The sequence below is a fragment of the Heteronotia binoei genome, chromosome 11 (genome assembly GCF_032191835.1).
Source record: "Heteronotia binoei isolate CCM8104 ecotype False Entrance Well chromosome 11, APGP_CSIRO_Hbin_v1, whole genome shotgun sequence".
Lineage (NCBI taxonomy): Eukaryota > Metazoa > Chordata > Lepidosauria > Squamata > Gekkonidae > Heteronotia > Heteronotia binoei.
This window is the reverse complement of record NC_083233.1, coordinates 9,016,504-9,029,212: the sequence shown is the minus strand read 5'-3', so window position 1 is coordinate 9,029,212 and position 12,709 is coordinate 9,016,504. Positions and strand designations below refer to the sequence as shown.

General features: G+C 49.4%; 1 protein-coding gene across 8 annotated transcripts in view; it reads left to right on the top strand.

Moving 5' to 3' along the window:
• Nucleotides 1–12,709, top strand: part of ARHGEF9 (Cdc42 guanine nucleotide exchange factor 9) — a 497,418-nt gene that overhangs the window by 450,179 nt on the left and 34,530 nt on the right. For all 8 annotated transcript variants that reach the window (XM_060249023.1, XM_060249022.1, XM_060249025.1 and 5 more), the window contains one exon: nt 6,709–6,840. In XM_060249023.1, the coding sequence (XP_060105006.1) occupies nt 6,709–6,840 (132 nt within the window). The remainder of the gene's footprint in view (nt 1–6,708; nt 6,841–12,709) is intronic.

Genomic DNA, 12,709 nt, shown 5'->3' with positions numbered 1-12,709 from the left:
AAAAGAGAGGAGGGTTAGCAGTTCCAGATATAAAATTATATTACCAAGTTGCAGACCTGGTCTAGATCATGAATTGGATTAAAAAAAAATCCATCAAAGAATAGTAAAACTCACATTAACAGACCCAGATGAGAGTTTACACAATTATTTGTGGTTTAAAAATCAAATAAAACTATTGTAGTACAATAAAAGAGTCATATAATTAGAGATGGAATTTTGAGAATATGGTTTACACATTGAACTGTATAGAGTCCTTCAAGCTCACCACTCATGACTCCAATAGAATGTTATCATGGTAAATATATGAGAAACCAAAATAATTTTTTAACATAACATATGGCAACATGGTAAACACCCAGGGGAAACTTAAGTGTGTTAGAGAAAATCTGTTTCTTTATCTCAAACAGCTCGATGGATCACTGGATCAAATAATCATTGAGAGGCATTTAACATGAAAGCAAAAACTAGGGTTGCCAAGTCCAATTCAAGAAATATCTGGGGACTTTGGGGGTGGAGCCAGGAGACTTTGGGGGTGGAGCCAGGAGACATTAGGGGTGGAGCCAAGATCAAGGCTGTGACGACCCTGAAGGGGGGGAGGGCCTCCAAACCAGGGGATCCCCTGCCCCCACCTGGGGATTGGCAACCCTACCGGCCAGCAGGGAAGGCGAGGAGGCAGCCAGGCCAATCTTTCCCAATCTCCTCGCCTCAAACAGCGGCCCCCAACACATTCGATTCCCTCCCTCGCAAGGGGCGTTGCCAAGCAACCCCCTGAGGAGGGCAGGTGAAGAGGGGAGGAGTTGAGGCGTACCAGGGCGGAGAGGAGGGGTCGCTGCTGCTCTCTCGGGTTTACCTGGGCTCTGAGGGCTGGTGACTGGGCAGCTTGGCTCTGGGGGTGGTGGGTGGCGGCGGCGCGACGTCTCCCCTTCTTCTTCCGGGCGGGGCCTCCCCGCGGGCTCAAGCCTCGGTTTAGCGAAGGCGGCGGCGATTCCACTACTGCTGCCGCGCACACCACGACGACAGCAGCCTCCTCCTTTTTCTTCCCCCTCCTTTTGCCTTTCTCAACACCGCCCCTCCCCTTCCTTCTGCCTCCTCCTCCTCCCGCCATGGCTCAGTTCAGCGCCGCCGCCTCCTTCTCCAGCGGAGAAGCGAAGCGCGTCCCCCTTGCTCCTCAGGGTCCTAGAAGGACCCAGATTCGGGGCTCGCCACGCTTCTCCATAGCTGCTCCTCAGGCTGAGCCCATCTCGGAGGAGCAGCTACGGAGAAGAGGCGGCAGCAGCGCAGCGGCGTCGCCCGCTCCTTGGCGCCGTTTCCCACCCTTCCCCCGCTTCCATTTTTGAGGGGGGCGGGGGAAGAGGCTGGAAAAACTGGGGTCCCCCGCCAGAGCGGGAGGGTTGGGACCCCTAGCAAAAACATATTTATTACTACAAGGAAAGGGTACTGGGAGGTGAAAATAACAAACACTATAGATCATGTGCTTAATGGAGGACCACTTCCTCCTTCTTCTTGACCTCTCTGCCTGAACAAAGGAAGTTACCTGACTAACTGACCAAACAGACAAAACAGGTTTTCCCGCTTCTAGACCTTGATTGACAGCAGTCAGTATCTTCTTCCCAGGTCATGCATACAATAGGGAATCAGGCACAGTGTTAACCCTATAATGACTGGAACTTTAGAACATTGCAAAGGACATACAAAACAGATACATATTTCCAACAAAGTCATGGCAAGATATTAGAGGAAGGAAGTAATATTCAGTGGTTACTGTATTACAATCGGCTTTAAGAATAAAAAAGATTATTAGCACAGACAATGGAGCACTAAGGCAAATGATTGATATGAACAACTGAATATAAAACAAAAAGATAATTTATTATGTTGGATATATAAGCTATTACTTCAGTTAGAAACAGAAAAAGAATAAGCGTAGAAATGTATGATTCCCATGGATGCAGAATTTTAGTAAGCAGTTACCTGTACATCGGTGAGAATATGGGAAGAACTTAAGTTCCCAGCCAATCAGGCACTAAGAGACAATTGGTACAAAATGTTCTTCAGATAGTATATCTGAAGGATATCAAGAAATAGATAAAAATCACAAAGGCAAATGTTGGAAATGTCAAGAGTTAGACCTTTTCACCATATGTGATGGACTTGTAGAAATATTTCCTAACAAATTACCAAAAGTTTAGGAAGAGATATTTAAATATATGGTGACAGCAGCTAGAATTATTTAGCAGAAAAATGGAAATCGGACATCTATCCAAGCTGAGAGGAATGAAAAAACAAACTTGCTGATTATGCAGTAATGACAAAATTAACATTTTTTTATAACTCCATCTCAATTTGAGGGGAGATTGAATGTCTGTTATGCAAGCAGGAGATTAATTTTGAATGAGAAACTCTAAAAATGGTCAATAAATGAATCGTAAGGCATACAAACATAGTATAATGTAGAAAAGAGAGAACAAGTTTTAAATATTAATGTATAAGGAAGTGGATTTTGAATAAAATATTTCTTATCTTTATTACAAGACAGATAATAGATTTTCCTTCATATTTTGGTATATGGGCAGCCCAATCCTTTCGAGGCGGCTGGTCATGGCGCAATTGAGGAGCCGTCCGTTCACTTCCATAGCTCGCCACATGTGAGACCGTCGTCATGGCAACTCTGGTGGAGTGTGGACTCCAGGCACGCGACAGTGGCAGGAGGGCGGGGCATCCCAGGGCCGCTGGATTGGCCAGTCCTGGCGCAGGTGCATGGCACATGACAGTCAGGGTGGGGAGAGGCAGCCTCAGAGAGGCTGATCGCCTGTCCCTCCCTGACCCCAGACAGAGAACTGTGCCAATCACAGGCACACTGCCCAAGTCAATGGAGAGAAGTCCTGCCGACATGGGGAGGGAAAAGGAGTGAGGCTGGGTGTGCACGTGAAAGAGAGAAACCTGGCTCACTGCCAAGGCAGGGCAGGGGAAAGGAAGAAGACATGTGGAGCTGCAGGATTGGCCAGTTCCACAGCTGCACCCACTCACTGTCAGAGACTCGTGCCAATGGCAGGTAGACGAGTGGAGTCATGTGCCCTCCCCGTGAGCCATAAACAAACAGGAAAAACATAATGCAGGAGTCTGCACTCAGAAAAGCCAGGCACAATGTGGGTATTGGAATGAGCAGACAAGAGTTCCAGCATGCCAACAAGTCCCACTCGGAGTCCCTTCCTGACACACACACACACACACCCCCGCTACTGGGAGCCCCTTCCCTGGTGGCAGCAGAACACAGAGTGCAAGGCACCAGCCAGGCGCCCATTGCATCTGCAACACCCCCCCCCCCCACACACACACACAGTCCCTTCTTCTCTGTGCCATGAGCACAGCAGCCCCATGGGGTCAGGCAGGCTGAGATCCAGCTGGCTATGGTGATGCACCATGGTATGATGGGGGAAAGACCCTCACGCTTCCCTGTCCAGCCCTGCACCAAGGCTCATAGGTTCCCCCCCTCTGCCCCCTCCAGAAGCAAACGAGCTCACCTTTCAAGACATCCCCGCAGGGAGCCCACAGACAGAGTGGCAGAGGGGGTGGGGAGGGAGACGGGCACAGGGAATGTGCAGCAGATGGCAAGCAGGAAATGCAAAGTAGGGCACATGTAAGGCTTTAATGCGCTGGAACCAAGTGCAGCAGCATCACAGGGGGAACTTGGACAGTCTTGCAGGCTCCACTCAGAGAGGAGAGCAGGAACAGCTGACCGAGTGGGGGGGGGGGGGTTGATTCGCCACAAACGGAAGCCTTTCTGTTGGATCTCCACCTGCAAAACAGAGAAAGAGACCCAGAGAACCTGGGGAGGGGTTCCTGGAATGCTTGCAATTCATCAGCCGCGGCAGCTACAGTGTGAGGCTGTGTTTTGCCGAGGGACTCTCTTAAAGAGACAATCTCTGACTTACCTCCCCTCAGGCATCAGAGCAGCTGCCAGACCTCCCCTCCACCCGGTGCCCTGGCAGGGATGGGACCGAGGCAGAGGACAGACCGAGGGGGGGGGGAGGCTCAAATGGCATGCAGGGGCCATGGCAGCTGCCCCATGCCTGAGCTCGCTGCCAGGTTCAGGTGCCAGAGACTCTGTCACCCTGCCCAGCCTCAAGTGAGGGGAGGGAGGAGGCAAGTTTGGAATGTACAGTCGCACTTACGCGTCCATGTGCAACCACCCTTATGCGATGAGCCTCTGGAGGTCGGGTACCTGTTGAGACTTTGAAATGGGAGAGGTTAGCCACGGAGGAGAGACTTTGCCCTCCTCCTTGCAAGTCAAAGAGCTCGCTCTGTACTGTCTAAGTGCCCTCACTGTGCAGCCTCCACCACCAGAGTGCCCCGGCCCTCACTCTAAGTCCGCACAGCATGGAGCTCCGTAGCAGAGCCCCGTGCCACGCGACCTACCCAAAGACTTGTGCGGGGCTGGAGTGGAAGTTTTTCTAGGAGGCAGGGAGTGGCGATTGGGTGTTGGGGAGGGGGCTTACCCAGCCCAGGGCACAAGGGGATTGGTGAGGCTATTACACAGCTCCCTAAGAGGTTTGCAAGCTCGAGTAATGGCTGCAGCGACCTTTGTTTTCTGCTTCAACAAGTGATAGAGGTTTACAAGATTATGCATGGGATGGAGAAGGTAGAGAAAGAAGTACTTTTCTCCCTTTCTCACAATACAAGAACTCGTGGGCATTCGATGAAATTGCAGAGCAGTCAGGTTAGAACGGGTAAAAGGAAGTACTTCTTCACCCAAAGGGTGATTAACATGTGGAATTAATTGCCACAGGAGGTGGTGGTGGCTACAAGCATAGACAGCTTCAAGAGGGGGTTAGATAAAAATATGGAGCAGAGGTCCATCAGTGGTGTGTTATATATATATATATATATATATATATATATATATATATATATAAATTTTTGGCCACTGTGTGACACAGAGTGTTGGACTGGATGGGCCATTGGCTTGATCCATCATGGCTTCTCTTATGTTCTTCTGTGACACAGAGTGTTGGACTGGATGGGCCATTGGCCTGATCCAACATGGCTTCTCTTATGTTCTTATGTGACACAGAGTGTTGGACTGGATGAGCCATTGGCCTGATCCAACATGGCTTCTTTTATGTTCTTATGTGACACAGAGTGTTGGACTGGATGAGCCATTGGCCTGATCCAACATGGCTTCTCTTATGTTCTTATGTGACACAGAGTGTTGGACTGGATGAGCCATTGGCCTGATCCAACATGGCTTCTCTTATGTTTTTATGTGACACAGAGTGTTGGACTGGAGGAGCCACTGGCCTGATCCAACATGGCTTCTCTTATGTTCTTCTGTGACACAGAGTGTTGGACTGGATGGGCCATTGGCCTGATCTAACATGGCTTCTCTTACGTTCTTATGTGACACAGAGTGTTGGACTGGATGGGCCACTGGCCTGATCCAACATGACTTCTCTTATGTTCTTATGTGTCTGTGGGATACGCCAGCATTTTTCTTGGCTTTACACCTCTCACAGGGGGCATTTCCAGGCTGAAAGTTGCGCCACAGGCTGGGCGCAGTGCCCCTCCGCCGGCAGCTGTGGGCAGGCATATGCTGAGGCGGCCGTAGACAGGCACAACTCCCATTTGTGCTGGCGTGGAGGGACTTAGAATGGGGAACTCGCACTTATACCAACATAGTGGTTAGTTTGCTTCGAAAGCATTCCCTCCCCCACCCCCAGGATTGTGCTGTAAAAGGTATAGCTGATTCATAGTATTGATGAAAAATGTAATACAGAATATGTATTAATGATGAAACGACTGTAGAAAATGTCTCAAAATTCTAATAAAAGGAATGTCAGAGAGAAGTATTCCTTTACTTTGTTTAATATATCCTGTAAGTATAATATTTTTTGATAAATATAATTTGTTCCCTAATCCCTATATAGCTCCTTTCTTTTTTTTCATTTCATTTCATTTCATTTCATTTCATTTTATTTCATTTTATTTTATTTTTCATTTCATTTCATTTTATTTTTCATTTCATTTTATTTTATTTTTCATTTCATTTTATTTTATTTTTCATTTTATTTTACATTACTGTTTTTTCTTTAAAAGATATATTTATTATTTAAAAAGGAAATGTATTCCCCTGTGATATATATATATAAATATATATTTTTTGCTGCCATGCCTCACTAATATCTTGATCTTATGGCATTTGATTTCATGGTTTGACTTTGAAAGTTGTATGACACTGTTTGAGAGCTGAAATGCATCAGTAGTTAATATCTGACAATATGGGATGGTTGGCAGGCAGTGATATTTAGCGGTTCTCCGTGAGTGATATTTCCCTTGTCATGGTATTAGACATATTACATGAAACAACATCTGGGAAATAATGGCATCTGAAATCTCCTATGGGATGCAAACTGAAGTAAAAACAAGTTAAAAACATACTGATTTCAAGTTTTGGGAGAGAATTTTTACATTTTGCACTTAGACTTTTGCATTCAAAATTGTCTGTTTCGTAACTGAATTATTTACCTTTCAGCGCTAGGAGAAACCACGCACCATGTTTAGGAAGGCTCTCTGTGCACCCTGCACTTGTTCAAAGTGACTTTTCATCTTGCTGGCATTCTCCGCATCTGGGCCATCATATAGGCCTTTCCTGGGACTTCCACTTCTGTGTGGCATGATTACGTATTGTTCCTTCTTCCTTATGCCCTGCAGGGTGATGACATCTTGGATCGCAGCTCCGAGCTGATCTACACGGGGGAGATGTCCTGGATTTACCAGCCTTATGGACGAAGCCAACAGCGCGTCTTCTTCCTTTTTGATCACCAGATGGTTCTCTGCAAGAAGGTATTGAGATTCATGCTGATCACTTCTGTTTACAAGCCAAGGCTTACTTATGGGTCAAGGTTGGACACCCCCCCCCCCACGCCACCCCCCTAAAACCCCAGAAGCGATGGCAAGAGCAAAGTTGCTTAACACCCTGCGGAGAAGAAGTCCTACCCTTTTAAGCTTAGTCAGATGTCATTTCTCTCTGTGCCAGGAGAAGCCTCAACGGCCCATTTCCGCACACTAACTGTGCAGTCCTGTGCAGAGTTACTCCAGTCTAAACCCACTTATTGCAGTGGGCTTAGACTGGAGTAATTAATCCTAATAATTAATCCATAGTAATTAATCCATAGCCCACCTAAACCTTTATTAGGCATTTGTTGACAAGAATCCAGATAATAGGAACTAGGAGACAATACCATTCTATTATAAAAGAAAATGCCATTTAACACTATAAACATCTAACTTTAGTATTAAATCGAGGATAGACATAAAAAAAGGATCCTGTCAATACTTCATTTCTTCCCTAAGCCGATAAACCCCTCCTACTCAGGTTGGTTATTGCCCAAGAGTGAAAATATGCAAGGAAATAATATTCATTGAGACAGGCATACAAGTAGTGTGAAGGCATACTTGTTTAAAGTTTAAACAGCACAGATCTTACTTTCCAACTTTGCTGAGAATCAAAGATTCTCATTAGGGTTTGTAGAATCTTTCGGGCTCAAGTGCCGTGTTCTACTGGAAAAAGTTTTCCTTCCAGACGTTTCGTTCTCAGCTGCGGAGAACATCCTCAGTGGCATTGCAGCCGGAGCAGGCGCTCAGACCTTCTTGGCTGCTGTGCATTGAGTGGGGCCAGGGCTGCTGGAGAGCTGCTATTTGGAGGGGGTGTGATGAAAGGGGTGTGGTGAAAGAGAATTCTCAGCCTTGGTTAGTACTGGGAGAGGGGGAAATAAGCTGAAAGGGATAAGATGGGATGGGATTGGAAGAGTTTATTTATTTATTTATTTATTTTCATTTGAGATTTATATCCCGCCCTTCCCACAAATGGCTCAGGGCGGCTTCCAACAATTAATCAAACATAAAATTTAAACAATTTCAAGTATAAAACAATTAAATATTTAAACAGTTAAAACTTTAAAACAGGGTATTTCAATTTCCTGTAAACAGATGGCTGGCCAGTTACATCAGTTGTCATCCTAGCTAGGTATAGGCTAGCCAGAAGAGGGTCGTCTTACAGGCCCTGCGGAACTGCGCCAAGTCCCGCAGGGCCCTCACCTCTTCTGGCAGCTGATTCCACCATACGGGGGCCATAACGGAGAAAGCCCTTTCTCTGTGGCTTTCAGACGGGCTTCTTTTGGCCCGGGGATAGTGAGGAGATTTTGTGTTCCTGACCTCAGTGCTCTCTGGGGAACATGTGGGGAGAGACGGTCCTTCAGGTAGGCAGGTCCCAGGCCATATAGGGCTTTAAAGGTAATAACCAGCACCTTGTACCGGACTCAGTATATCACTGGAAGCCAGTGCAGAGTCCGGAGACCCGGCCGGATGTGTCCCCACTTTGGGAGACCCAATAGCAGCCGGGCCGCGGCATTCTGCACCAGCTGCAGTTTCCGGGTCCGAGACAAGGGCAGCCCCATGTAGAGGGCATTGCAGTAGTCCAACCTTGAGGTGACCGTAGCATGGATCACTGTTGCTAGGTCGTCGCGTTCCAGAAAGGGGGCCAGCTGCCTTGCCCTCCTAAGATGAAAAAATGCGGACTTGGCAGCGGCTGCTATCTAAGCCTCCATCTTTAAGGAAGGCTCTAATAGCACCCCCAAGCTCTTGACCCTGTCCGCCGCCATCAGCGGCGCACCGTCAAAAGCCGGCAGGGGGATCCCCCTCCCCGGGCCGCGGCGACCCAAGCAAAGGACCTCTGTCTTCGTAGGATTTAGCTTCAGCCCACTCAGTCTGAGCCACTCAGCCACGGCCCGTAGTGCCTGGTCAAGATTTTCCGGGGCGCAGACAGGCCGGCCGTCCATCAGTAGATAGAGCTGGGTGTCATCAGCATACTGGTGACACCCCAGCCCATACCTTCGGGCAATCTGGGCAAGAGGCCGCATGTAGATGTTAAATAACATCGGGGAGAGAACCGCCCCCTGGGGCACACCACAATCGAGTGTGCGCCTCCGGGATAGCTCCCCCCCAATTGCGACCCTTTGTCCCCGACCTTCCAGGAAAGAGGAAAGCCACTGTAAGGCCAACCCCTGAATCCCCGCGTCGGCGAGGCGGCACGTCAGTAGCCGATGGTCGACCGTGTCGAACGCAGCCGACAGGTCTAACAACATCAGCACCGCTGAGCCACCCCGATCCAGATGCCGTTGAAGGTCATCCACTAGGGCAACCAACACTGTCTCCGTCCCGTGTCCCGGGCGAAAGCCGGACTGAAATGGGTCAAGGACGGAAGTGTCCTCCAGGAAAGTCTGTAACTGCATCGCCGCTGCCCTCTCAATAAGTTTACCCAGAAAGGGCAAATTTGAAACCGGCCGATAGTGTGTCAATTGGGCCGGATCTAAAGATGGCTTTTTTAAGAGGGGTCGGACCACAGCCTCTTTGAGTGGCGTTGGAAAGTGCCCTTCCATTAGGGGTCTATTTATGATATCCCGCACGGGATATCTAAAATCCCCCTGGCAAGATTTAATAAGCCAGGAAGGGCATGGGTCTAATTTACAAGTTGTTGGGCGAGCAGATACGAGAATCCTGTCAACTTCCTCCAGACGGAGGGGGCCAAAGCCATCCAGAATATAATCTGAAGACAGGCTCGGGGCCTCAGGTTCGCTAACTGTCTCCAAACTGGCAGGGGGGTCGGGGCGGAGTGACGCGACTTTATCCGCAAAGAATTTCGCAAAAGCCTCACAGCCAATTTCCAATTCAATAGAATTTAACCTGCCTTGCGGCAGCGTTGTAAGTCCTCTAATTACGTCGAATAATTGTGCCGGGCGCGAAGTTGCGGACGCAATCTTAGCCGCAAAAAATACTCTCTTTGCGGATTTGATTGCCATCTCATAGGCCTTCAAACTCTCTCTATAAGATGTTCAGGTCGCTTCGTCTCGAGTACGCCGCCATTGCCTCTCTAGTCGTCTGAGCCCCCGCTTTTGTTGCCGCAGCTCCCGGTTAAACCAAGGCGACGGTTTCGGGCGGGGGCGCAGAGGGCGCCTGGGTGCGATCTCCTCGATGGCCCTGGAGAACCCATCGTTCCAGGACTCCACCAGATCATCCAGGGAATCGCCAGCGGGCCAGGTATCCCGTAGAGCCGTTAGGAACCGTTCCGGGTCCATCAGGCTCCGCGGGTGAGCTTAAATACGCTCTCCGCCTAAACGGGTTTTGGGTGACACCTCCATACGGGCCTTGAGGGCAAAGTGATCTGACCATGGCACTGCTTCCATTGCAATATCAGTCACTGATATTCCGGCCGCAAAGACCAGGTCTAACATGTGTCCCGCCTGATGAGTGGATGTTGTAACAACCTGGGAGAGTCCTAGTGTCGCCATGGATGACACCAGGCCCATCGCCTGGCTGGAAGCCGCGTCGTCGGCATGGACATTGAAGTCACCCAAGACCAAAAGCCTTGGGTGCTCCAACGCCCAGCCCACCGCGGCCTCCACCAGGGATGGTAAGGCGCCGGCCGGTGCGTTAGGCGGTCGGTACACCACCCAGATCGCCAACCCCTCCCCAACATCCCACATCAGGCCAACACATTCAGTGCCTGGGATCTCTGGAGCCGGAAGAGCCCTAAAGGAGTAAGCCTCTCGTATGAAAAGTGCCACCCCGCCCCCCCCGCCCGCTAGTCCGTGACAGGTGAAAGACCGAGTATCCCGGGGGAACGGTCTGGGAGAGAGCTACCGTCTCCCCTTCGCGCACCCAGGTCTCGGTCACGCAAGCCAGGTCCATGTCCTGTTCGGTCAGAAACTCCTGCAGGACAGAGGTCTTATTATTAATGGACCTGGCATTGCATAACACCAGTGACGGAGAGTGAAGCTGGAGAGGGAGGAACAGATAAGGCAAGCAAGGTAGAGGAGGGAAGGGGGTATATCAGGGAGGTGGGGAAGAAACAGAGGCTGCCAGGGAAAGAGGTGGGAAAGGGGTAAGGTGCTGGAGAGGAGGAAGGGGGATGACTATAACGACTGCTAGAGAAAGATGGTGGGGAGGGGAGGAAGGGGCAAAGAGGTCTTTTCACAGGGACCCTACTTTTTCTGGTATAAGACAAGGACTAAACCTGTGGGGACTGCATATCATTGCAGCAGGTTTGGTTATTAAAATTCGTTAACCACTCTCCCACAGGAAAACTCTACTCAACACTACTTGCATGGAAAAAAAATCACACAAGGACAACACCCAAAAGCAACCAACAACCAATACAAGGACACAGATCAGAACAAATCTGAAAGCAGCAGTACAAACTTACAACCAGCCAGCATTCAGGAAGGGTCACGTGAAAAGGGAGGGGGGTAGACTGGAGTAGTTCCATGTACAGTTGCACTGTAAGCCTTTGTTAACAGGGCAGGATTTTTTCCCCTCTGGGTTGCTGACAACCCAGTGCAGGTTCACAATGCATTTCTATCACCACTGACTAACCATAACTCACCTAAAGCAATGTTCACTGCTACTCCCTTCTGCTCTAGGAGAGCCAGTTTGGTGTAGTGGTTAAGTGTGCGGACTCTTATCTGGAAGAACCGGGTTTGATTCCCCACTCCTCCACTTGCACCTGCTGGCATGACCTTGGGTCAGCCATAGCTCTGGCAGAGGTTGTCCTTAAAAGAGCAGCTGCTGTGAGAGCCATCTCCAGCCCCACCCACCTCACAGGGTGTCTGTTGTGGGGGAGGAAGGCAAAGGAGATTGTGAGCCGCTCTGAGACTCTTCGGGGTGGAGAGCGGGATATAAATCCAATATCTTCATCTACCTCACAGGGTGTCTGTTGTGGGGGTGGGGGGAAGGTAAAGGAGATTGTGAGCTGCTCTGAGACTCTTCAGAGTGGAGGGCGGGATATAAATCCAATATCTTCTTCTACCTCACAGGGTGTCTGTTGTGGGGGCGGAAGGTAAAGGAGATTGTGAGCCGCTCTGAGACTCTTCGGGGTGGAGGGCGAGATATAAATCCAATATCTTCATCTACCTCACAGGGTATCTGTTGTGGGGGAGGAAGGTAAAGGAGGTTGTGAGCTGCTCTGAGACTCTTCGGACTGGAGGGTGGGATATAAATCCAATATCTTCTTATTCTTATTCTTCCTTCCAGAAAGGTCAGAGTGAATCTCCCAGGGTCTCCCACCCATACTCTGCTTAACTTAAGTGCTGCTATGGAATTGGATGGATTAAATCATTCACTGAGCTTATTTAAGTATTTCTGTCCCTCCCACACAGGGCACAGAGCAGCTTCCAACCTCCCCCCCCCCATAGAAAAAGAGAGGGCAGGGGAGGGTGGAAAGAAGCAGCGCTAAGAGAAGGAGCGGCTCAGCCGCAGAGAGTGCCAAAAAAGTTCCATGGTACCCATCAGCATGGAGACCAGTGAGGCTGTAAATGCAGTGAATTAAAATGCATAACTAGATAAATCATCCGGGAACCTTCATGTAGGTCCCCGTAGCATTTACGCTAAGAGTGCTCCCTCCAGAAGCTCCTGGCTGCCTTCCAATCCTGGGCAACTGGAAGGGACTCTGCAGCTGGGGCTCATGTAGGACCCTGGGCCAGGACCCAGCATTAGGCCATGAGGCTTCTGGTCAAGGACCGAGAATCATTGCCTTGAATGCTCTCTGTGCAAGCAGAGGCTTGCCCCCTTTCCAATGGTTAATTCTCTTCAATTCCTGATTTGCGGATTGTGATCAAAAGAATCAAGGATTACACGCCCACGGTTGCCGATTGAGGCC